This window comes from Vulpes vulpes, chromosome 11, assembly GCF_048418805.1.
Source record: "Vulpes vulpes isolate BD-2025 chromosome 11, VulVul3, whole genome shotgun sequence".
NCBI classification, from domain to species: Eukaryota; Metazoa; Chordata; class Mammalia; order Carnivora; family Canidae; genus Vulpes; species Vulpes vulpes.
In genome coordinates, this window is record NC_132790.1 from 83,282,412 (window position 1) to 83,308,675 (window position 26,264).

General features: G+C 40.5%; 1 protein-coding gene across 2 annotated transcripts in view; it reads left to right on the plus strand.

The window, feature by feature from the left end:
* Window positions 1-2,498: 2,498 nt before the first annotated feature.
* The window catches only part of PCCB (propionyl-CoA carboxylase subunit beta), a 97,020-nt gene continuing 73,254 nt past the window's right edge, over window positions 2,499-26,264 (plus strand). Inside the window, exons 1-6 of one of the 2 annotated variants that reach the window (XM_026015497.2) lie at window positions 2,499-2,747; window positions 7,636-7,755; window positions 8,546-8,614; window positions 11,360-11,416; window positions 13,164-13,277; window positions 25,217-25,327. In XM_026015497.2, coding sequence (XP_025871282.2) covers window positions 2,520-2,747; window positions 7,636-7,755; window positions 8,546-8,614; window positions 11,360-11,416; window positions 13,164-13,277; window positions 25,217-25,327 — 699 coding nt within the window. In that variant the 5' untranslated portion in view covers window positions 2,499-2,519. The remainder of the gene's footprint in view (window positions 2,748-7,635; window positions 7,756-8,545; window positions 8,615-11,359; window positions 11,417-13,163; window positions 13,278-25,216; window positions 25,328-26,264) is intronic. The other variant, XM_026015498.2, reaches the window with a different exon arrangement.

A 26,264-nucleotide genomic window follows, 5' to 3' on the forward strand; every position in this document is an offset into this window, starting at 1 on the left:
GGTGACTCCTGTCCCCAAATGGAGAAATAACTCCAGTATAGCAATCCAGCAAGGAGGACTAGGGGCAGGAAACAGCCTGGAGCACGCTAGGATTCCAGAGGACAATTACTGGGTAGTTTAACCCTCCTCCTCCACCTCCACTTCCTATTCCATCTTCACCCATCCTAGGCAGGGACTTGCATCCAAGATAAAGAATAACAGTATAGGGGAATCCCTGGGTGGCTCAGCGGTTTGGTGCCCGCCTTTGGCCCAGGACCCAATACTGGAGTCCCAGAATCGAGTCCCGCGTCAGGCTCCCAGCATGGAGCCTGCTTCTCCCTCTGCCTGTGTGTCTCTCTCTCTCTCTCTCTCTCTCTCTCTCTCTCATAAATAAATAAAAAAAAATCTTAAAAAAAAGAATAACAGTATAGATCTCTAGGACTATAAATGGAAGACCCACAATAGGGCACTAGAAAGAGGTGGAAGAATGAGAGGAAGGGAAACAGCAAGTAGAGAAAACTACTTGGAAGGAGCACTTAGTTTAGTCTAACAGTTGTTTATAGATCCCTCCTGGGCTTTCTGCTAAGCACTGTTTATTGAAAGTTAAATATGAAAAACTTCCTTGCTTCGCTAAGGGACTGATACTTCCTCTAACCTAGGCAGAAGGAGATCAGAGTAGATGCCTTGAGGAGATGATACCTGAGCAGAGCCTGGAAGAATGAACAGATGTAGAAGAAAATCTCCTGAGCCACACGCAAGTGCCTATATGCTAGCTCAGTTCAATTCCACAAATACATTCTGAAGGCTTCCTATGTATTAGGCACTGTTCCAGGTGCAGGGGCCACAGTGGTGAGCAGGTCGGCCACCATCTCTGCCCTCTGGCTTGGGAAAGTAACTGAGAAGAGAGCTAAACAGTCTTACTACAGTGTGATATGTGCCACAGAGGAGGGATCTGCAAAGCACTTTAGGACAAAGGAGTCTCAAAGCCCCAAGCCCCAATGAAGCCCCAATTTCTGAAAATGGCAAAATCTTTCACACTCTAACTCCATTATTGCTTTGCAGTCTTATTTACCACCATTCCCCAAAAGTTGGGGATACAATCATGTGTGAATCTGAATATGCCATAAATCCTGTTCCTTGGCATGCAGTTACTTCTTCAGAGATTTTTCCTTGACCCACCTCACATTCCCAAAATTCTACCCTGTGCTACCAGGCCAGTTTTTTGTCTCTCTCGAGGTTGATGAATTTCTTAAAACAAGGACCCAAATGCAAGGCCAACAACATCTACCATGCAGTCAGGTGAGCTTTGTTCAGCCACATGACTTCAGGTTTTGGATCCTCAACTTCCCTGGATATCCAGGCAAACAATTCTTACTCCAGGAAATGTAATAAACATGTAATAAACTACGTGTGGTTAGTTCTTGGCACATAGTAGGTGCAAAAATATTTGCTGAACTGAATTGCATTAATATTAAAGTCCCAAGGGCACATGGTGGCTCAGTGTTTGAGCATCTGCCTTTGGCTCAGGATGTGATCCCAGGATCCTGGGATGGAGTCCCGCAGCAGGCTCCCTATAGGAGCCCACTTCTCCCCCTGCCTATGTCTCTGTCTCTCTCTCTGTCTCTCATGAATAAATAAATAAAAGCTTAAAAAAATAAAAATCCTTTAAAAAATATTAAAGTCCTAGGCCAAAATTTAGACTTTATGAAGCCTCTGGCTGTGAGCTGGAGCTTGGAGGGGTTAAGGATCAATTTCAGTGGTTTTCTGTGGCTAAGAATGCAAAAATATATACCTTGTTCTTTGCTTTGAAGACTTAACCTGCTTGTTAGCTTGGGAAACAGACAAGCTCCTAAGAGTTCAGTTCTAAATTCCTAGAGCAGTGGTTTTCAAACTCTAGCAAGCATCAATATCACCTAGAGGTCAAACAGGTTGCTGGCCACATCCCCGGAATTTAATTCTGTAATTCTCAGGTGGAATATGAGAATTTGAAAGTCTGCATTTGCCACTTGCTCCCAGGTGATAGTAACCTTGCTGGGCCCATACTTTAAGAACTACCCACTAGAGGCTAAGAGCCCTGTGCTCAACAAGCAGCATAAGGCGAGTTTGTGTCTGAATCTGGCCCCACCACATCTTTAGTCTTGGCTCTTGATCAAATCACTCTACCTTTCTGGACTTCATTGGTGTCACCCGTAAAATCAAGATAATAAGGTAACGCAAGTCAGTGCTGAAGGCCACACCTGGCAGAGTATTTATTTAGTAAGGGCTCCTATTATCTACGCTTTTTCTGGAGGGGGTGGGACGACCAAAGTAAGGGTCTAGGTAGCCAGAGAAGAGCAAGGACTAAGTTCACATCTTCCGTGCAGCAAAGAAAGCACAAGAGCTGAGGACCAGGGCTATCCCTCTGAGTAACGACCTAGCGCGGTCTGGGGTCTCGAACTCAGGTCCTCAGCGTAAGCGCGTTCAGATGTCCAACCCCTACGCTCCCTACTTCCCACAGATGCTGCGCAGGCGCAGACCCCAGTGTGCCACGCTTGACGCACATGCGTAGTCAGGAGAACCGGTTGGGGGCTGGCCGCAGAGCAAAAATGGCGGCGGCGATGCGCGTGGTGGCGGCTGGAGCAAGACTCAGCGTTGTGGTGAGCGGTCTCCGCGCTGCAGTCCGCAGCCTGTGTAGCCAGCCCGTTTCGGTTCATGAACGCATCGAGAACAAGCGCCGCGCCGCGTTGGTGGGAGGAGGCCAGCGCCGCATCGATGCGCAGCATAAACGAGTGAGTCGCGCCAGGGCCCGGTCGTCCCCTCAGCATTCGCGACCTATCACAGCGTGCGCAGCTCGCGACGCCCCAGTCCTTTCAGCCAATCAGCGCGATGCCGGGGAGGGGCGGGTTCACCTTGAGTACCTGTTGCCTTTCACGGAGGGGCAGGTAGAACGGGGAGAATAAGTACCTTGTGCTTTATTACTCTCCGCTTCGCCTCTGGGTTTTTGGAGGGAGCTGCCCGGGTCCCAGACGGCTCACCATTGGACGTCTATAAACTTTAGGACTAGTTACTTAATCACTAGGAGTCAGTTTATTGTAAGAAGGTAGCAGTACTTCTCCCCTCACAATCTTATCGCTAGAACTGCGGAAGCGATGATAGGCCCTCAATTGGGAAAAAAAAATCTGTTTATTCTCATGCCCCGTAAAAAAAAAAAAAAAAAAAAAAAAAAAAAAGTTTATTCTCCTCATGCCCCGTAAAGGTTAAATTACTATTATTACTTTTTAAGATTTTATTTATTAATGAGAGACACAGAGGCAGAGACCTAGGCAGAGGGAGAAGCAGACTTTGCGGGGAGCCTGACGTCGGACTCGATCCCAGGACCCCGGGATGACGACCTGAGTCAAAGGCAGACGCTCAACCACTGAACCACCCAGGAGCCCCAAGAGTGGTAAATTCTTGCTCCATTATGGAAGCAGGAAAATAGAGGCATATGGCAGGGGAAGTAACTTGGGCAAATTCTCACATTAGTCTGGGGCTGGTGTGTGTGGGAAATTTGTGGAACCTCTACCCCACAATGCTGACTGAACGCCTTGAGGGTTTTATTTTTTTTTTAATTCTTTTTAAAAATTTTTTATTTATTTATTATAGTCAGAGAAAGAGAGAGAGAGAGAGAGGCAGAGGGCAGAGACACAGGCAGAGGGAGAAGCAGGCTCCTTGCACCGGGAGTTCGACGTGGGATTTGATCCCGTGTCTCCAGGATCGCGCCCTGGGCCAAAGGCAGGTGCCAAACCGCTGCGCCACCCAGGGATCCCGCCTTGAGGGTTTTAGTGTGCAACGACGTGCTGGATAGGAAAGGTGAGCGTTGGAGGCAGGGAGGTTTTGGAGGCGAGACAGCTGGCCTTCAGAGATATGCTGGGTGGACCATTTAGCAGCAGGAGAAACTGAGACCCAGATCCGTGACCCAGGACTTGAAACTAGGCTTAGGCGGTGCATCACTGACGGGTGTGTGAATCTGGACCAATGTGCTGGATGAGTTAAATAAGCAAGCTGGAAGATGCAGAAGTGAAATTCTTAGAGGTGAAGGGCGCCAAGGCACAACTGCCAAGTGTGTGGGGGTGGTGAATGGGGTGGGAGGCTCAGGTCTTCAGTGAGGAGATTTGAACTAGCCCGTTGGTGAAGTCTAAACTGAGTGTTGATTTTGATGTTATAAATTGGAATTTGAATTTTTTTTTTTTTTTTTTTTAATTTATGATAGTCACAGAGAGAGAGAGAGGCAGAGACACAGGCGGAGGGAGAAGCAGGCTCCATGCACCGGGAGCCCGATATGGGATTCGATCCCGGGTCTCCAGGATCGCGCCCTGGGCCAAAGGCAGGCGCCAAACCGCTGCGCCACCCAGGGATCCCTATAAATTGGAATTTGACAAGAACGTGGTGACCGTTCCTTTTTGACAAGTTACTTAATCGCTCGGAGTCAGTTTATTCTAAAGAGAAGATAGTAATAATTCTTGACCCTGGGGAGTGAGATATAAATTTTGTTGAGTATGGGGCCACCTGGGTGGCACAGTCCTTGAACCTCGGACTCGTAGTTTCAGCTTAGGTCGTGATACCTGGTGGTGGGATCAAGCCCCAAGTCTGGCTGCATGCTCAAAGGAGTGACTGCTTGATGATCTCTCTTCTTCTGCCCCCCACCCCATTGTGTATTCTCTCTCAAATAAATAAATCTTAAAAAATTTTTTTGATTGAGTATGTGGTGCCAGGAGTGCTTTCCTTCCCTCCCCTGGGGTGGTTCTGTCTGGGTTGAAGGAATATTTACATCATCCTTTGGAAATGCCTGTCAGTGCTCCTGTGTACTCTTTCTATTGGGGCTCATTGCTGAATTCCTCCCTGGAGCATCACCCCACCTCTTCCTGGGTAGACCCTACTGGCTTTAGATGCAGGCTCAAGAAGCTATTTTTCTTCTGCCAGAGCTGACTTAGGAGGCTGACTTTATTTAAATCACTCACTCCACCCCCTTTTAAACAATTTTTTGGCACTGCTTCCATAGGACAGATTCCCAGAAATGGAATTACTGGGTCAAAAGATAGGAATATATTTAACACTCTAATATGTATTGCCAGATTGCTTTGGGGAAAACTTTTTTTTTTTTAATAAATTAATTTTTATTGGTGTTCAATTTACCAACATACAGAATAACACCCAGTGCTCATCCCGTCAAGTGTCCCCCTCAGTGCCCATCACCCATTCACCCCCACCCCCCGCCCTCCTCCCCTTCCACCACCCCTAGTTCATTTCCCAGAGTAAGGAGTCTTTATGTTCTGTCTCCCTTTCTGATATTTCCCACACATTTCTTCTCCCTTCCTTTATATTCCCTTTCACTATTATTTATATTCCCCAAATGAATGAGGACATACACTGTTTGTCCTTCTCCGATTGACTTACTTCACTCAGCATAATACCCTCCAGTTCCATCCACGTCGAAGCAAATGGTGGGTATTTGTCGTTTCTAATGGCTGAGTAATATTCCATTGTATACATAAACCACAGCTTCTTTATCCATTCATCTTTCGATGGACACCGAGGCTCCTTCCACAGTTTGGCTATTGTGGACATTGCTGGTAGAAACATCGGGGTGCAGGTGTCCCGGCGTTTCATTGCATCTGAATCTTTGGGGTAAATCCCTAGCAGTGCAATTGCTGGGTCGTAGGGCAGGTCTATTTTTAACTCTTTGAGGAACCTCCACACAGTTTTCCAGAGTGGCTGCACCAGTTCACATTCCCACCAACAGTGTAAGAGGGTTCCCTTTTCTCCGCATCCTCTCCAACATTTGTTGTTTCCTGCCTTGTTAATTTTCCCCATTCTCACTGGTGTGAGGTGGTATCTCATTGTGGTTTTGATTTGTATTTCCCTGATGGCAAGTGATGCAGAACATTTTCTCATGTGCATGTTGGCCATGTCCATGTCTTCCTCTGTGAGATTTCTCTTCATGTCTTTTGCCCATTTCATGATTGGATTGTTTGTTTCTTTGGTGTTGAGTTTAAGAAGTTCTTTATAGATTTTGGAAACTAGCCCTTTATCTGATATGTCGTTTGCAAATATCTTCTCCCATTCTGTAGGTTGTCTTTTAGTTTTGTTGACTGTATCCTTTGCTGTGCAAAAGCTTCTTGATGAAGTCTCAATAGTTCATTTTTGCTTTTGTTTCTTTTGCCTTTGTGGATGTATCTTGCAAGAAGTTACTGTGGCCAAGTTCAAAAAGGGTGTTGCCTGTGTTCTCTTCTATGATTTTGATGGACTCTTGTCTCACATTTAGATCTCTCATCCATTTTGAGTTGATCTTTGTGTATGGTGCCAGAGAGTGGTCCAGTTTCATTCTTCTGCATGTGGATGTCCAATTTTCCCAGCACCATTTATTGAAGAGACTGTCTTTCTTCCAATGGATAGTCTTTCCTCCTTTATCGAATATTAGTTGACCATAAAGTTCAGGGTCCACTTCTGGGTTCTCTATTCTGTTCCATTGATCTATGTGTCTGTTTTTGTGCCAGTACCACACTGTCTTGATGACCACAGCTTTGTAGTACAACCTGAAATCTGGCATTGTTATGCCCCCAGCTATGGTTTTCTTTTTTAAAATTCCCCTGGCTATTCGGGGTCTTTTCTGATTCCACACACATCTTAAAATAATTTGTTCTAACTCTCTGAAGAAAGTCCATGGTATTTTGATAGGGATTGCATTAAACGTGTAAATTGCCCTGGGTAGCTTTGGGGAAAACTTAATTCTACTTTACACAACAGTGTATATGATTGCCTATTTGTTTTAAAACAACCTCACTGGCTTTGGCTACTTTCTTATGAGAAAAAAAAGAGCCAATTTGAGGTGGTTTTTCCCAAGGGCAGAAGGAGGGTGGAAGACCGTGGGCCTGAGTGTTAGCTTGGTCCAAAGGTTTGAGAGTCCAAGCAGCAGAGGCTCTTGATAAGTTGAAGGTTCCAACCTTATCCCCTCTAAGCAACTTTTTTTTTTTTTTTTAAACTCCTCTCAAGTGAGCTCTTTACCTTGCTCTGTCCCACTCCTTTTCTACTCTGCCACTACCTGCTGTGGGGCTGTCTTGGTATCATAGTTTCATTGTCAGTGTGGGGACCCTAAGCAGAGCCTCTAATGTGGGATCGTAGGAGAAGCCCTTGGAGGAAGCAGAGAGAAGAACCAGGAAGTAGCCCTGGAAGTGTACTTGTGGTTGGACACTAGTGAGGTGAGTTTGTATGGAGTTCCCTAGAAGAAGCTTTGTGACTCTGGGGGTGTAGCCTCAGACCTTTCACTAAACCTACTTTAGTTTTCCACCTACTTTTCCATTCTTTTTTTTTATTGCTCCTTAAGTCTCCAGTGAGTGTGGAACTAGTTATCTTGTTCCAGGGTCAGGTTCTCCCTACCCCTACTTTTCTCCACCTTTTCCTCCCACTTCTTATTTGCCTTCCCCACTTGGTGACTTTTGGAGCACTCTGCCCTGATTTCCTTACTGACTGAAATCTACCGATCCTGTATTTTGGGCAGGTTGAGGGAATAGAGGCTTTCATGATGGGTGAAGGAGCAAACCCTATCTTCCTGGCCCTCTCAGCACTCCTTGCTTACTGACTTTGCCTATAATGACTTCACTGAATGTTTTTTTTTTTGTTGTTGTTGTTGCATTTTAGGGAAAGCTAACTGCCAGAGAGCGGATCAGTCTCTTGCTGGACCCTGGCAGTTTTGTGGAGAGTGACATGTTTGTGGAACACAGATGTGCAGATTTCGGAATGGCTGCTGAGAAGAATAAGGTATATTTTCACAGTGGTGGTGTGAGCCTCTAAGTTGCATTTTCCAGCTGTGGACCTACTGGCCTTACCCACTCGATGAATGAAGGCCTTCTGGAACTCAGAGCACATTTAATAGTTTTCAAGTCTGGGGCCTGAAGTTGCAGGAGTGCCTTTGGAGAAGCATTATTGGGCCTCCGGGTTCCCCTAGTTACCTTTGTCTACAGAATCACCAACATTTCTTTTTTTTAATTGGGTGTTCTTCACGGGTATGCAGAATTCTTTGGACTCCCTTGTGATCAGTTTTCCTCAGGTCTGCATATATTCTGTTAGTGATCAAAGATTTATGAACTTGGCACCAAATTAGCTGGCTCCATTTGAGTCATTATGGGCCACACAGTATTCCAGGATTCCAAGCAAAATGATAGGTTTGCCTTAAGCTTTGGGGGTAGGGTATGTGGCTTTGTAGAGTTACCGTGTGTCATTCTATGCCCTTCTCCTTCTCGTGGCATTGGGTATTGGCAGCTCTAAGGGAATCTTGATTATTTTGCTTTTAGGAAGGAAGATGACCTCTAAATATAGTGCCCTTCACTGCTGTTCATGAAGCAGTAGCCTTGTGATTGCTCTTGCATAGCTGAGCAGGGGAAGGGGAGATTCCTTCATCTTCCTGATTCATATTGAATTTTAAGAAATTTTGGGTGGGCAGTTGTGTTTTTGTGTTTTTGTTTTTGTCTTTCACTGCCAAATTCGTTAAAAGACGTATTTGGGTGTTTGTTTGTTTTTTTTAACTCTTGTTTTTCTATTTTTCTGCTAGTTTCCTGGAGACAGTGTGGTCACCGGACGGGGCCGAATCAATGGAAGATTGGTTTATGTCTTCAGTCAGGTATTTAATAACTCCCAATAGGCTGAGCTTTCCTGGAGGGTAGAGCCAGGGGCAAAAGGCATGAGAAGAATGCAGTTTTGGGGAATGAAAACTTGCTTATAGTAGGGGCAGATGAGGGATTTACTTTTCTATTTTTCAGTGCATATGTCCAGAGTATTATAGTATGTGTTTTTTCTTAGGGAGAAATAGAATTCTTAGTCTTGGAGATGATCACAGGGCAGGAATCATGTAAAGAGTACCAGGAACCAGGAGTTTATTCCAAGTGAGTGAGATTCCTCTTGGCAGGTTGGGCGTGTGCCTGGAGAGGAGCCATGTCCTGGGCAATGTGTGAACTGAGAGAGTGCTGTGAATGTAGCCTGGGTGAAAGGGACTAGACTCCAGGAACTGCAGGTTTTGGGTTTCCATGAAAGTGTTAGAATAAGTTTTCATTAGGCTGCATAAAGACAGATATGGTTCCTTCACACTGAGACCATAGGAGAATATAGTATAGTAGGCAGAATAATTGCTCCCCAAAATTTCCAACTCCTTATTCCTGAAGCCTATGAACATGTTACCTTACATGGCAAAGGGTAATTAAACTGCAGATGAAATTAGGGTTGCTAATTAGCTAGCCTTAAAAGAAAGGAGCCTGAGTTACACAGGTGGGCACAGTATAATCACAGTGGTCCTTAAAAGAAGGAGAGGTAGAAGTGGAGTTCCGAACAATGTTCTGTGGGAAGGGTTTGAGCTGCTGTTGCTGGCTAAGGAGATGGAGGAAGGAGGTCATGAATGAAGGAATGCAGTTGGTCTCCAGAACCTGGAAAAGGCAGGACAAAACATCCTCCCTTGGAGCCTCCAGAAGGGCGACTAACCATGCTAACCTTGCGTGTAGCTCAGGAGGCCCATGTAGGACTTCTGAATTACAGAACTGTGAGAGAATAAATCTGTGTGCTTTAAGCCACTGAATTTGTAGTAATTGTTACAGTAGCTAATAGTTAACTAGCACTATACTATTTTGGGTTTAATTGATTACTCTCTGCCCTCCCAGGAGGTGGAAATATGCATATAATTCTAAATGTTTAGTTCTTTTTACAGATCTAAATTTATAAAGGTTGTTTAATATTACGGGTTTAATATTAAAATAACTGGTGAACTTTAAATGTATGGTACTTAGACAATACTCATTTACTTAATGAATTACCTTTGAAATGCTTTAAAACTGTGTTATAAATGGGTCTACCAAATACTTAACTAGAAGAAATGATCCCTCCTTTTTGTAATTTATGAGAGCTAGGCAAAAACTTGTACAGAAGGAACTATTAAGATAGCTAGAACAAAGAAAGTTATTGTGCTTTCTGGACTCAACCTTCTAACTATTGAGCAGATAAAAAATTCACTAATTGATACTTTTGATCACCTTTTATGCCCATAGGATAAGGTAGAGTGGGGAGGCAGGAGGGGAGAGGGAGAAGGCTGAGCCAGAGTTTCTGCCCTGAAGGAGCTATCATTTTGTAGATAGAATGGGGCAGGAATATCTTGAGTAAGATAGGGTAAGAGACATTCTGGGCAAGTGCTGTGAGTTCAGGACAAGGGATAATCATGTTCAGGCTTGAGGGATGTTTTAGGGGAAAATGGAGCCTTTGAAATAGGCCCTGAAGGATACTAAGGGTGGGGAGTGATGAGCCAGCTTTCATGTAGTGATCCTCAAAAGGTTAATATCCACAGTTACTTTTTCTGGGGAACTTCTGCTTTTCCAGAGAAGCAGCCTCAGTCTTTTGCTTGATAATTGGCCACAGGTATGTTCAGGGCAAGAGGAGTTGGGGGAAAGGAGGGGCCAGTGCTGGCTCATCATTCAGTGTACAGATTCCTCATTTCATCTGTTATTAGCCTTACTTTCATCTTCTTTTGCTGCTGGGGATTGTGAATCAGAGCCCCTCGGGTGAAGTTGCTTTAGAGAATAAACCTTCTTTCCTCTTCTTAAGGTGAAGGAGAGGCCCTGTGGGGTCCAGCTGCTCCTAATTGAGACCTTCCATCAGTCTGCTTTTCACCTCTCCTCACTCCCCATTTTCCATGGTTCCTGGGTTGTCTCCTCCTTGTGGTTACTCCTGCAGTATATAGGCTTCCATTTACTTACTCCCTCTAAGTCATATATTCTTCTTGTGCTTTTGTTCCCCCTCGAGATTGTCCAGTCTCTCCTCTGCCATTGTTTCCTCTTTCCTTTTTGTCCTCCTGGGCTGAATCTCTTTTTAATTCCCTGCTATCTTTTTTTTTTTTCTCTTTCTTTTTCTTTTTTTTATTCCCCTGCTGTGTTTTTGAGATATTTAGGAAGAAGGTCCTTCCTACAAGAAGCCCTTTACATCAGAAGGTAATGAAACTCCATAAGCCAGAGGAAGAAGTGAAGGCTCTGATTGACTTTTTTCATCTCCCTTGTCAAATGATGGGTGCTTTCTAGTAATAGAAATGCCTGACTGTTTGACATCTATGTAACCTGATTTTTCTGGTTAATTCTTCATGAAAAATTTTCCTTTCCTTAGAACTGTGACTCATTTTTGTAGAGCAAAGACTGTCTTTTGCTTTTGACAAGATACGAAATCCCTTTAAGATATAAATTATTCCATAGAATAGTGAATGAAAGAAGACTATTTCTAATTTTTTGCACTTCTGAAAATCCTTCAAAAACTTTTGGCTAAGAGTTTCTCATTTCCTCCTCTGCTCTTTGTCCCTGGCAGTCACTGTATTTTATTTGTTGATTTATTTTCTTTTTAGGATTTTACGGTTTTTGGAGGTAGTCTGTCCGGGGCACATGCCCAAAAGATCTGCAAAGTAAGTATTTCATATTGAAAATGTAGTTCTTTCATCAGGCACATGGTATATATCAAGTATTGGGGTGCAAGACACTAAGCTGTGTATGTGGGATGGGTGCTAACACAAAGATCCCTTCAGTCCAAGGCAAAAGTCAGTAATATTTTTTTGTATCATGGATCCCTTTGGCAGGCTGGTAATGATTTATGTGCATGAAATATGTAGGATTACAAAGAATTAAAAATATTAAAAAAAAATCACCTTTGTAATATACATGCCTTCTAATTCCTCAAATTACAAGATTTAGTTGTGGATCCCAACTGCTATAATTTAGAGTAGGTATGAGTGAAAATGCTATTTCAAGATATCTGCAACAACTTTAATGTGATATAAAAATATCCGTGGTTTCTATTAATGATGAAGTCACAAGTATTTCTAATAATAATGTGGATTTTTTTGCCTGTATTCATTTTTTAAAAGATTTTATTTATCTATGAGACACACACACACACACACACAGTGGCAGAGACACAGGCAGAGGGAGAAGCAGGCTCCATGCAGGGAGCCTGATGTGGGACTCCATCCTGGGTCCCTAGGATCATGCCCTGAGCCAAAGGCAGGCACTAAACTGCTGAGCCACCCAGGGATCCCCTGCCTGTATTCATTTTTAAAGGAAATGCTGAAGATCAGCTAGAGTTAATAAAGATGTAAATTTTTTCCCATTCAACGTATGGATGAAATCTATTCATAGACCCCTTGGGATTCTGAGGACCCCAGGTAAAGAGCCTATGGTCTCAGTGGAGAATTCAGGTACTAAAAGATACAGAGCAGTGCAAAGATTGATTACATGATGGCATTTTAAAAACACAGCTAGTGATGAAATACTCTGGAGATGAATAAAAGTGTAGATCATATTTGGAGAATTTTGTAATAAAAGGAAGATTTGAGTATTAGTAGCTGGGGAGAGCTTCCCTGTATAATGGAAAACCTGGATTTTAGACATGGTCTTGTCATGTACTTCTGAAAACTTTGTAATTTTTCTTTTTACTGCCTTTGTTATCATGGTTAAATGGATAATATGGAAGTGAAAGTGCTTTGTGAACTGACAAGAGTTATTAGGAATGTTACTTATTAGGCTCTGAACTACTGACCCATGAGGAAAATATGGGTCATTACAAGTAAAAGCAGGCCTGGGCCTGGCCTCTGGTTAACAGATGGATCTACATGTACTTTCATGAAAATAATTACTTTGCTATTACGTCTACTGTCAGTTCTTTCAAAAGAGTAATGGGGTCTAGGAGGGAGTGGTGGAGGTGGTGGTGGTGGCAGTGGTGGTGGTGGCAGCGGCAGCAGTGACGTCTCGTCTGGCTGGCTCAGTCAGTAGAGCCTGTGCTTCTTTATCTCAGGTTCATGAGTTCAAGCCTATGTTGGGCATGGAGCCTACTTAAAAAAAACTGGGGAAAAAATTGGCTACTGGAAAATACTATAGCTGGGCCTGTGGCTCTAGAAATGGTTGTCATGTGCAGTCTTCCCCCTGATAGTGGGAAGTTCTTTGGCTCTTGGATGCCCGAAAGGCTTTAATCGGCCCTTAAAGTTTTGGTTGTCTATCTTCAATGCAGGTACTCATCATGGGAATAAAGCTTGTGTAAATGACTCCTGTTTTGAAAGTGCACTTAGAACATTTTCCAGAAAATACCATGGTACTTTATAAATTCTGTTTTTGATGACAGGATTACTTGTTTCATAAAGGATTTCTTTGCTATCTCAGATCATGGACCAGGCCATGACAGTGGGGGCTCCAGTGATTGGACTGAATGACTCTGGGGGAGCACGGATCCAAGAGGGAGTGGAGTCTTTGGCTGGCTATGCAGACATCTTTCTGGTGAGAAACCTATTAATAGAGTATAGAGACTAAAATAGTACAAGGCTTAGTTTTCTAAGCTGTGTCCTGGCCACAGCTTCCCTATCTCTACTCCTTGTTCTCTGCTGTGTGTCTGTTCTGTGGCTTCTTCCTGTGTCACTGGGGAAGGCATGCAAGGTGGATGAAAAGCAAGAGAGTAGGTGGAGAGGGTTTTCTTTTTTTCTCACAACAGAGAGCCACTCGGGGGAAAACAAAATTAAAGATCACTTAGAAATTCACCTGATTGTTTTTTTTTTTTTTCAAAAGCGAGGGATATGGAATATAAAATGTTAACATGAATTGATTTGCTAGAATTAGGAATTAAAAAAAAATGCAGTGCTTTTTGTTTTGGTTAAAACACAAGGTCAATGTATGAAGTTCAAGTTGTCATACAAAGGAGAAAAATTAGCCAAATCCCACCATTCAGAAACATTTGATGAACATCATTTCAGATATCTTTCTGCTTACTTACAAAAATTAGAGAAAAAAATGAAAAACAGAAAAGTAAGTTAAATGTGTTAATTGAAATAGGAAGTATAAGAAAGTAAGAGAGATTGAGGTGAGGGAGAAAGACACTGCCAGATGGAAACTTGAGAAAAAGGACAGATCTGCATTTCTAGGGAGGGGAGGAAAAGGGGTAGAATGCAGGATAGAGACAAGCAGACGTTGTTTCTAATCAGGCCAGCTATTCTTGTCATCCCCTGACCTGCAGGCTTATCAGTGTTCTATCCCTGTCTGCTACCCTTTACCATCCATCAGAAGAGTGTGTATTTATTTTGTGTAAGATCCTCTGCTAGTTGTGGGAATACTTATATTCACTGGGATGCCACTTTGTAGATCTAAAACCTACTTTTTAATCTTTAATCTTGAGCTCCAGGAATAACCCACCGGGGAGAATTAGCTCTTTGGGTGGCATGGACGGAACAATTCAGGCTTGGAAGATCTCCATTGGCCCCTGCCTGGAAGTCATGCCCTGTGTTAGAAATGAAGGAAAGGAAGCATGGCGCTAAGAGAAGTCGCAGTAAATCACGTTTTAGTGCTTATCAGGATTTGAGAATATCTCCTACTCTAACCAGTCTTTATGAGTACAGGCTGCGGGAGTTGGCTTTTATTTTGTTTTCAGGAGGTGTAGGCTTCAGTGACTCTAATAAATTATTTACTGAGGTGCCTGGGTGGCTTAGTCTGTTAAGCATCCAACTCTTGATCTAGTTCAGGTCTTGATCTCAGGGGTTGTGAGTTCAAGCATTGTGTTGGCTTTGGAGCCTACTTAAAAAAAATCTGCTGATACTGCTTGTCATTTCTACACCTACAGCCACCTCCTTCTGCCTGTACTGTTATTTAAAATTTTTTTGTAACTTTATTTTGATAGAATTTCAAACTTAATATAAAAATTGCAAAATTAAAAAATTAAATAAAAATTGCAAAAATAGTCCATATGTCCTTTACCCAGATTCATCACTTGTTTACATTTTGTCCATTTGCTCTATTATTTCTCTCCATATGTATATATTTGCAGCATATATCCCTTGGATTTAGTGTTTTTGTATTCTTTTTTTTTTTTTTAATTTTTTTTTTTAAATTTATTTATGATAGGCACACAGTGAGAGAGAGAGAGAGAGGCAGAGACATAGGCAGAGGGAGAAGCAGGCTCCATGCACCGGGAGCCTGACGTGGGATTCGATCCCGGGTCTCCAGGATCGCACCCTGAGCCAAAGGCAGGCGCTAAACCACTGCGCCACCCAGGGATCCCCATGTTTTTGTATTCTTTAGGTAAATACTGGCTAGTATAATTACTAGATCATAGGGTAGTTCTATTTTTAATTTTTTGAAGAACCTCCATACTTTCACAATGGCTGCACAAGTTTGCATTTCCATCAGTGGTGCACAAGGGTTCTTTTTTCTTTATATCTTTGCAAGCACTTACTGTTGTGTTTTTGATTCTTTTTAAAAGAGATTTATTTATTAGAGTGTGTGTGTGCGTGTGCACAGGCGGGAGGGGCAGAGAGAGAGGGGGAGAGAATCCCAAGCAGACTGTCTGCTGAGTACAGAGCCTGACATGGGGCTTGATCTCATGACCAGAACTCCTGACCTGAGCTGAAACCACGAGTCAGATGCCCAACTGATTGTGCCACCCAGGTGCCCCTGTTGTGTTTTTTTTTATTTTCACTACTGGATAGATACAAGGTGGTATCTCATTGTGGTTTTGATTTGTATTTCCCTGATGAGTGATATTGAGCATCTTTTTATGTGTCTCTTGGCTATCTGGATATCTTCTTTGGAGAAACATCTGTTCATGTCTTCTGTCCAGTTTTTGATTAGATTTTTTGTTTTTAGGATGTTGAGTTGTATGTTCTTTATATATTATGGATACTAACCCTTTATTGGATATATCATTTGCAAATATCTTCTCATATCTTCTTAGTTCTCTTGGTTTCCTTATTTTGGTATAGTCTCAATAGTTTACTTTTGCTTTTGTTTCCCTAGCCTCAGGAGACCTATCTGGAAAAATGTTTCTATGACTAGTATTGGAGAAATTACTGCCTATGCTCTTTTCTAGGACTTGTATGGTTTCTGGTCTTAAATTTAGGTATTTAATCCATTTGAGTTTATTTTTATGTATGGTGAGAGAAAGTGATCCAGTTTCATTTATTTACATGTTGCTGTCCAGTTTTCCTAACTCCATTTGTTAAAGAGACCTCCTTTTTCCTAGTGTATATTCTTGCCTTCTTTATTGAAGATTAATCGACCATATTGAGTTTATTTCTGGGGTTTTTGTTGTGTTCCATTGATCTATGTGTCTTTTTTTGTGTCAGTAGCATACCATTTTGATTACTACAGCTTTGTAATATAACTTGAAATCTGGGATTGTGATACCTCCAGTTTTGTTTTTCTTTTTTTAAGATTGCTTTGTCTACTTGAGATTTTTATGACTGTATACAAATTTTAGGATTATTTGTTCTAGTTTGGTGAAAAATGCTGTTGGTACCGTAATAGGGATTACATTAAATCTATAGATTGCTTTGGGTAGTATATGGGCATTAACAGTATTTGTTCTCCCAATCTATGAATATAGAATATCTTTCCATTTGTGTTTTCACTTTCTTTCATCGGTGTTTTATTGTTTTTAGAGTATAAGTCTTTTACCTCCTTGGTTAAGGTTATTCTTTCTTTCTGGGGCAATTATAAGTACACTATGTTCTTAATTTCTCTCTCTTTTAAAAAAAATTTTTTTTTAAAGATTTTACTTATTTATTCATGAGAGACACAGAGAGGAGTCAGAGACCTAGGCAGAGGGAGAATCAGGCTCCCTATGGGAGTTTGAGAATAGTTACTAACTCCTCTTTCAGTGTTTGTTAGTATTCACCTGTGAAGCCATCTGGTCCTGGACTTTTGTTTGTTGGGAGTTTTTTATTTATTTATTTTATTTTTTATTTTTTTTAAAATTTTTTTTAAATTTTTTATTTATTTAGGATAGTCACAGAGAGAGAGAGGCAGAGATACAGGCAGAGGGAGAAGCAGGCTCCATGCACCGGGAGCCTGACGTGGGATTCGATCCCGGGTCTCCAGGATCGCGCCCTGGGCCAAAGGCAGGCGCCAAACCGCTGCGCCACCCAGGGATCCCTGTTGGGAGTTTTTTAAAATTATCTATTCAATTGCATTGCTGGTGATCGGTCTGTTGAAATTTTCTATTTCTTGTTCAGTTTTGGGAGATTATGTTTCTAGGAATTTATCTATTACTAAGTTGTCCAGTTAGCATGTAATTTTTCATAATATTTTGTTATAATTGTATTTCTTTGGTGTTGATTATTACTTGTTCATTTCTGATTTTGAGTCTCTTTCTGATAAGTCTGGCTAACGGTTTATCAATTTTGTTGATTTTTTTTTTTTTTTTCAAAGAACTAGCTCTTGGTTTTAATGATCTGTTCTTTTTTTTTTTTTTTATTTCATTCATTTCTGCTCTAATCTTTATTTCCTTCTTCTGATTTTGAATTTGTTTTGTTCTTTTCTAGCTCCTTTAGGTATAAGGTTAGGTAGTTTGAGATTTTTCTTGTTTCTTGAGGTAGGCCTGTATTGCTATAAACTTCTCTCTTAGAACAGCTTTTGCTGCATCCCAAAGATTTTGGACTATTTTCATTTTCATTTGTCTCCCTGTATTTTTTAAATTTTCTCTTTGAATTCTTGGTTGACCCATTTATTATTTAGTAGCATGTTATTTAACCTCCATGTATTTATGTTCTTTCCAGATTTTTTTTTCTTGTGGTTGATACCTAGTTTAATAGTGTTGTGGTTGGAAAAGACGCATGGTCTGACATCAGTCATTCTGAATTTGTTGAGACTTGGGTTTGTTTGTTTGTTTTTTAAGATTTTATTTATTTATTCATGAGAGACACAGAGAGTGAGTCAGAGACATAGGCAGAGGGAGAATTAAGCTCCCTATGGGAGCCTGATGCAGGACTCAATCCCAGGATCCCAGGATCATAACCTGAGCCCAAGGCAGATGCTCAACCACTGAGCCACCCAGGTGCCCCTCTTGTGACTTGTTTTGTGGTCTAATATGTGATCTGTTCATAGAATGTTCCATGTGTGCTTGGGAGTGCCAAATCCTAATCAGGCCACAAGGATCCATATGTACTTGAAAAGAAAGTGTACTCCGCTGTTTTAGGATGGAATGTTCTGATTATATGTTAGATCCATCTGGTTCAGTGTGTCATTTGAAGCCACTATTTCCTTGTTGATTTTCTGTTTGGATGATCTATCCATTGATGTGAGTGAGGTGTTAAAGTACCCTACTATTATTGTTTTGCTATAGATTATTTCCTTTATGTTTGTTACTAGCTTCTTCATGTATTTGGGTGCTCATGTTGGGTGGGTAAATATTTACAGTTGCTATGCCTTCTTGTTGGATTGTTCTATTTATGATTATGTAGTGCCCTTTTTTGTTTCTCTTGTTACATTCTTTTGTTTTAAAGTCTATTTATAGTGACTGCCACCATGGCTTGCTTTTCACTTCTATTTGTATGATAAATGCCCTTCTATCCCTTTACTTTCAGTCTGCATATGTCTTTACATCTGAAACCAGTCTTTTGAAGGCAGCATATCGACTGTTCTTGCTTTTTTATCCATTCTATCACCCTATGTCTTTCGATTGGAATGTTTAGTCCATTTACAAAGTAATTATTGATATGTATTTGTTGTTGTTTTGTTACTGCTTATATGGTTGTTTTTGTAGTTCTCTGTTCTTTCTTGTTCTCTCATGGTTTGCTGGCTTTCTTTAGTGATACTTGGATTCCTTTCTCTTTATTCTTTGTATATCTATTACTGGTTTTTGATTTGTAGTTACCATTAGGTTTGTATATACCATCTGCATATAGCAGTATATTAAGTTGATGGTTGCTTAAGTTTGAACTCATTCTTTATTCCTCTGCCCCCCATGTTTTGGGTATATGATGTCATACTTTATATCCTTTTATTTTATGAATACCTTGACTGATTTTTTTTTTTTTTGTAGATATACTTATTTTTACTGCTTTTGTGATTCCTACTTTTCTACTCTTACTTATGATCTCTCCTTTTTACTGAAAGAGCTCCCTTTAACATTTCTCACTTGGTTTTTAAATTTTCCCAGCTTTGGGGCATCTGACTGGCTCAGTTGTTAGAGCATGTGACTCTTGGTCTTGAGGTGGTGAGTTCAAACGCCATGTTGGATAGAGAGGTTATTAAAAAAAATAGGATTAAAAAATATTTTTCCCCACCTTTATTGAGTCTTGTGATGACTGTTACTGGTTTTGACATCAGGATAATTCTGGCCTCATGAAATCAGTTGGAAGTATTGCCTCTTCTCTTTTTTTGGAAGAATTTATATGGTGTTGACATTAATTCTGTAAATGTTCAGTAAAATTCATCAGTGAATCAATCTGGTCCTTGAGTTTTCTTTTAAGTAATGTAAATTACAAAGTGTAGTTGATCTATAATATATTGGTTTCAGGTGTACAGGGTATTCAATGCTATACATTATGTCGTCCGTACTCATCATGATAAGTGTAGTTCCCATCTGACACAATGCAATTACAATATTCTTGAATATATTCTCTGTGCCAAACTTTTCCTCCCTAGGACTTATTTTATAATTGGAAGTTTGTGTCTCTTTACCTGTTTTGCCTATCTCCCACCCTTCTTCCCTCTGTAGATAGTATTTGGTTACTGATTACATCTCTGTTTGTTACAGGTTTATTGGATTTTCTGTTTCTTCCTGACTCAGTTTCAGTAGTTTGTATTTTTATAGGAATTAGTTCATTTGATCTTATTCATCAAATTTGTTGCCATATAGTTTATATTACTTTATTTTGTTATTTTCATATCTTTATTTCCATAGTAATGGCTCCCATTTCTCATTTTAGTAATATGAATATTTTTGTCTATTTCAAGGTTTATAAAGTTTTGTTCTTGTCAAAGAAGCAATTTTTTGGTTTATTGACCTTTCTGTATTTATATTCTGTTTCATTTATTTCTACTCATAGTTTTCCTTCTTGTTGGCTTTGTTCATTTTTTAGTTTCTTAAGGTAGAAGATTGGATTATTGACTTGAAATCTTTTTTCTTTTAATATGTCTGCTTATTTCAGCTCTATTAAAAGAGACACATGGTATCTTCTAGGAATGTTTTGTGTGCACTTGAATGTGTATTCTGTTTTTGTGGATAGGGGTCTATATGTGTTTGTTATACATGCTTGTTTAGTGCTTAAGTCCCCTGTTTCTTCACTGATCCCCTGTTTAGTTGTTTTATCCATTATTGGAAGTAGGATATGTAAGTCACTAACTAGTATTGTGTACCTGTCTATTTCTTCCTTTTAATTTCTGTTAATTTTTGTTTCACATATTTTAGGTCTCTGTTAGGTGCATATATTTATATAGTTGTATATCTTTTTGGTGTATTGAACTTCTTATCAAAATATGTGTCCGCCTTTCTGTAATTTTTAAAAATTTGAAGTCTGTATATTGTCTGACAATAATAGAGCCCCACCCTGGATTCATTTGTTACTTTTTGCATAAAACCTTTTTCTATCTTTTTCCTTTTTTTATTTAAACATTTCTTTGTCCTCATCTGTAAACTGAAGTTCCTGTGGGAAAATATAGACATTTTTATTTAACTTAATTTTTTATTCAATTTATTTAAACTTAAAAAGCAGTTCCCAAAAAGTTTCCCTGTCTCCTCCCTTCCCATCTTTTCTCTGTCTACAAGCTTTTTGAAAAACATCTATTCTTTTAGGTTCCACATATACCTGATACAGTATTTGTCTATCTTTATCTGACATTTCATTTAGAATAACGCCTTCAAGGTCCATCCATGCTGTTGCAAATGCAAGGTTTCTTTTTTTATGGCAGAATAGTATTCCAGCACATATGTATATGTACCACAGTTTATCTATTCATCCATTGATGGACACTTAGGTTGTCTTCTTATCTTGGCTACTGTAAATAATGCTACAGTGAACATGGGGGTGCAGATATCTTTCCAAATTAGTGTTTTCATTTTCTTTTTATTTATTTATTTATTTATATTTTTATTTATTTATTTATGGTTGTATTTATATATCATTTTCCTTCGACAGATACCCAGTAGTTGAATTGCTGGATATTAAGATAGCTCTAGTTTTAATTTTTTGAGGAACTTCCATAGTGTTTTCCATTGCAGCTGCACCAATTTACATTACCACCAATGGTACACAAGGGTTTCCTTTTTGGCATACTCTTACCAACACTTGTAAATTCTTGTCTTTTTGACATAGGCATTCTAATAGGAGTGGAGTAGTATCTCATTGTGGTTTTGATTTGCATTTCTCTGATGATTTGTGAAGTTGGGTATCTTCTCTTGTGCTTGTTGGCCATCTGTATGTCTTCTTTGGAAAAATGTCTATTCAGATCTCTCCATGTTTTAATTAGACTTTTTTCTATTGAGTTGTGGGAGTTCTTTATATATATTGGATATTAGCCCCTTATCAAATATGACTTGCAGATATCTTCTCCTATTTGGTAGGTTGCCTTTGCTTTTTGTTGGCCTTTTTTTTTTTTTTTTTTAGAATTTATTATTTATTTGTTTTTAATTTTTTTAAAAGATTTTATTTATTCATGATAGAGAGAGAGAGAGGCAAAAACACAGGCAGAGGGAGAAGTAGGTTCCATGCCGGGAGCCTGACGTGGGACTCGATCCTGGGACTCCAGGATCATGCCCTGGGCCAAAGGTAGGTGCTAAACTGCTGAGCTACCCAGGGATCCCCAGATTTTATTTATTTATTCATGAGAGACAGAGAGAGAGAGAGAGAGACAGACAGGCAGAGACATAGGCAGAGGAAGAAGCAAGCTCCATGCAGGGAGCCCGATGTGGGACTCAATCTTGGAATCACGCCCTGGGCTGAAGGCAGGTGCTTAACCACTGAGCCACCGAGGCATCCCTTTTTGTTGGTTTCCTTTGCTGTGTAGAAGCCTTTTAATTTGATATAGTCCTACTTGTATATTTTTGCTTTTGTTGTCAGATTAAAAAAACAACCTTGTTGGGGTGCCTGGGTGGCTAAGTCGGTTGAGCATCTGCCTTTGGCTCAGGTCATGGTCCCAGGGTTGTGGGATCAAGCCCTGCATTGGATTCCCCAGGTGTTTATCTTAAAAATCTAGGATTCCCAGTTTGGGGCTCTAACTCTTTACCTCTGAGGGAGAAGGTCCAGGTTTTGTATTCCTTCCCGTGCCAGGGATGGGGTTCATGTGATAGTCTGTCCTAGCCTCTCAAAACAGCCTTGATGTGTTTTTCTTTTGTATAGTTGTCACTCATTCAGCCTTTAGGGTTTTTATTTTTATTTTTTTTAGAGGACATTGTTCAGTATGTAGCTGTAGACACAGTATGGCTATGGGAGGAGGGGAGTTGGGGTTCTTCCTATATTACCTTCAAAAACTGGATTTTTAAATCTAATCTATATTAATAGAGGTATTTAACCCATTTACATTTAATGTGATTACTAATAAAGGATTTATTTCTGCTATTTACCAAATTTCTGTGTTACACATTTTTGTTCATCTGTTCCTCCATTAGTGCTTTTTTAAGTATTGTAATTTTTTTTAAGTGTGTCATTTTGATTCACTTCTTTCATTTTCATCATTTCCCCCCAGTGGTTACCTAGGGTATTACAATTATTATCTTAAATTTACAGCAATTTGTTTTGAATAATACCTGCTTAGCTTCAGTAGTATACAGAAGTTCTGCTTGTATACATTTCCATTCTTCCTCTATGATGTTGTTTTCATAGATTATATCTTTATACATTGTGTACCCGTTAACAGATTTAAAATTGTTCTGTGCATTTGCTTTTTTTTTTTTTTTTTTTTTTAAGATTTTATTTATTCATGAGATAGGCAGAGAGGCAGAGACATAGGCAGAGCAGGGGCAGGCTCCCTGTGGGGAGTCTGTGTGGGACCTGATCCCGGGACTCTAGGATCATGATCTGAGCAAAAGGCAGATTCAACCACTGAGCCACCCAGGCGCCCCTGTGCATTTGCTTTTTAAATACTATGGGGAAAAAGAAATTACAAACAAAACCAAAGTACTGTAATAAAACTGTCTTTTATGTCTACTTAGGAAATTCCATTTACTAGTGTTTATTATTTCTCATGGCATCAGGGTACTTACTGTAGTCCTTCTATTTCAGTCTAGAGGACCTGTAGCATTTCTTGTATGGCATGTGTACTATTAAACAACCTTCTGCAGCTTTTGTCAGGAATTGTCTTGATTTTTTTTTTCTTGAAGGATAGTTTTGCTGGTTGTATTTGACACTTCCTTTTTCCTTTCAAAACTGTTAAATATCCCATTGGACTCTGATTTTTTTATGAGAAATCAGATGTTAATTTTATTGAAGATCTCTTGTATGTGACAAGTTGCTTCTTTCTTGCTGTCCTCACATTCTTTCCTTGTGTTTAGGTTTCAGTAGTTTGAATATAATGTGAGTGGTGTAAACTGAGTTCATCTGCTTTCATGGAATTCATTGAGATTCTTGGGTGTATATGTTCATATCTTTCATCAAATCCGGGAAGTTTTCAGCCATTATTTCTTGAAATATTTTATCTGCCACCTCTTTTTAGAAAAAAATCCTTTTTTTTTTGGTCTTTTTTTTTTTTTTAAACATTTAATTCAATTAATCAACAAATAATGTATTATTAGTTTCAGAGGTAGTGGGCAGCCCCAGTGGCCCAGTGGTATAGCGCTGCCTTCAGCCCAGGGTGTGATCCTGGAGACCCAGGATTGAGTTCCATGTCAGGCTCCCTGCATGGAGCCTGCTTCTCCCTCTTCCTGTGTCTCTGCCTCTCTCTCTCTCCTTTTTAAGACTAAATAGTTTCAGAGGTAGAGTTCAGTGATTCATCAGTCTTATTTAATACCCAGTGCTCATTACATCATGTGTCTTCCATAATGTCCATCATGCAGTTTATTCCATCCCTCCACCCCCTCCCCTGCAGCAACTTTTGGTTTGTTTACTATGATTAAGGACCTCTTATGATTTGTCTCCTTCTCTGATTTTGTCTTGTTTTACTTTTTTCTCCTTTCCTCTACGCTCCTCTGTTTTGTTTCTTAAATTCCACATGTGAGATCATATGATAATTGTCTTTCCCTGATTGACTTATTTTGCTTAGCACAATACCCTCTAGTTCTGTCCACACCATTGCAGATGTCAAGATTTCCATTTTTAAAAAAGATTTTATTTATTTATTTATTCATGACAGAGAGAGAGAGACAGACAGGAAGAGGGAGAAGCAGGCTCCGTGGGAGCCCGACATGGGACTCGATGCTGGAACCCCAGGATCACACCCCAGGCTGAGGGTGGCGCTAAACTGCTGGGCCACCTGGGCTGCCCAAGATTTCCATTTTTTATGGCTGAGTAATATTCCATTGATCCTATTTATACCATATGTTCTTTATCCATTTATCTGTTGATGATCATCTGGGCTCTTTCCATCATTTGGCTTTTGTGGACATTACTGCATGAACATTGGGGTGCAGGTGCCCCTTCAGATAACATTTGTATATTTGGGTAAACCCTTAGTAGTGCGATTGTTTGGTCATGGGGTAGTTCTATTTTTAACTTTTTGAGGAACCTCTGTACTGTTTTCTTTTCTTTTCTTTTTTTAAATTTTTAAAAAATTTTTATTTATTTATGATAGTCACAGAGAGAGAGAGAGAGAGAGAGAGAAGGAAAAAAAGAAGGAAAAAAGGAAAAAAGTTGGGGGTTGGGCAAGGAGTCATCGGACTTTATCATTTTGCCTGGGACTTCCAGCCCCCATTTTTTTCTTTCCCAGGAGGTGACCCTTCCCATAGCTCTGTCCCCATGGAGCCATTGTGGCTTCTGCTACCTCCCTTTCCTCATATGCCCTGCCTAGAGGTGGGCAGACATTGAAGACTCAGAGAAAGTAGCACTTGCCTCTTGGCCTTGCATTGCTGGGTACCCTCTGTGGTGGGTGTGAAGGGACACTAAATAGAGGTCACAGCTCCAGGGTAAGTGTTGGCCTTGTATATTCTGCCTAGGGTTTTCATTCATTGTGTTAGCCAGCTTTGAGGAGATAAGGGTGCTTGGCCTGAGGTGTGTTTGGAGCTGAGGTGAGAGAGAACAGTCTCTCTGAGCTTATGTCCTGATGAAGTTTTTGAGAAACTACTTCCAAGGAGGGGAGAGAGAGTATTTGCCACAGAAAGTGATATGCCAACTATGCCACCTGTTATGGGGAGAACTTGCATATCTAATTCTGGAAGAACCTGTACTGATTAGTTTTCTTGCCTCCAGCATAGAATTTCTGTGACTAAAAGCCCAATGTAATTTTATTATTGCCTTTATCTTTCTGTATGTAGTGCCTTGAACACCTCTGTAACCACAGGCCTTGCCTTTCTCTTTTGGCAGAGGAATGTCCTGGCATCTGGAGTTATCCCTCAGATTTCTCTGATCATGGGCCCATGTGCTGGTGGGGCTGTGTATTCCCCTGCTTTAACTGATTTCACATTCATGGTAAAGGTAAGAAAGAAGGGCCTGTTTTTCCTGCCCTTTGAGAGTTGTGCAGTAACTCACTTACAATAAAAATAGTTCCTGACCTAGATCTGGTTATCTGCATTATCACTGCTCTCAGCATAGTAATGATAAGGTCTTAGGGGAGAGAATGTTTTGGCATGAAATCTGTAGCTTGTGGGACTTCTGTGGCAGAACGTGCTTGTGTACTTCATTGGTGGGTGATTTTACTTGTCTATTTGAATTGCAAATGATTTTCAAGTAATCAAAGGATCCTGTCTTCTGCCCAGACAGATGATTATTTACTGAATCCTATTAAAAAAGTTTCTTAAATTATTTTTTAAAGATTTTTATTTATTTATGAGAGAGAGAGAGAGAGAGAGAGAGAGAGGGAATGAGAGAGAGGCAGAGACACAGGCAGAGGGAGAAGCAGGCTCCATGCAGGGAGCCTGACATGGGACTTGATCTCGGGGTTTCCAGGATCACGCCCTGGGCTGAAGGCGGCGCTAAACCGCTGAGCCACCCGGGGTGCCCCTATTGAAAAAGTTTCTAATGGGGGCCCACCTGAGTGGCTCAGTTGGTTGTGTCTGACTTGATTTCAGCTGAGTTTGTAGGATCAAGCCCCGTGTTGCACTCTGTGCTGGGCATGGAGCTTGCTTGGGATTCTCTCTCTCTCTCTCCTGCTGCCCCTCCCCAAATCCTCCTATTTTTCTCTTTCCCCTCCCCCTAAAAAAACGTTTCTCATGAGAGTCTTTTTTGTAATCTAGTTTCTTATGTCCCACCTTTATTTCTTCAGCTGTTTGCCTTTTCATTACATATTGTCTATAATGGTAAATCTCATCTCTAACTTCATTTTGAGAGGTGCTTCATCTTTAAGCACACAATTAGTACATAATTTTGATAGATTTCTCATTTTAAATGAACCCTACTTGTATTTATACATGGT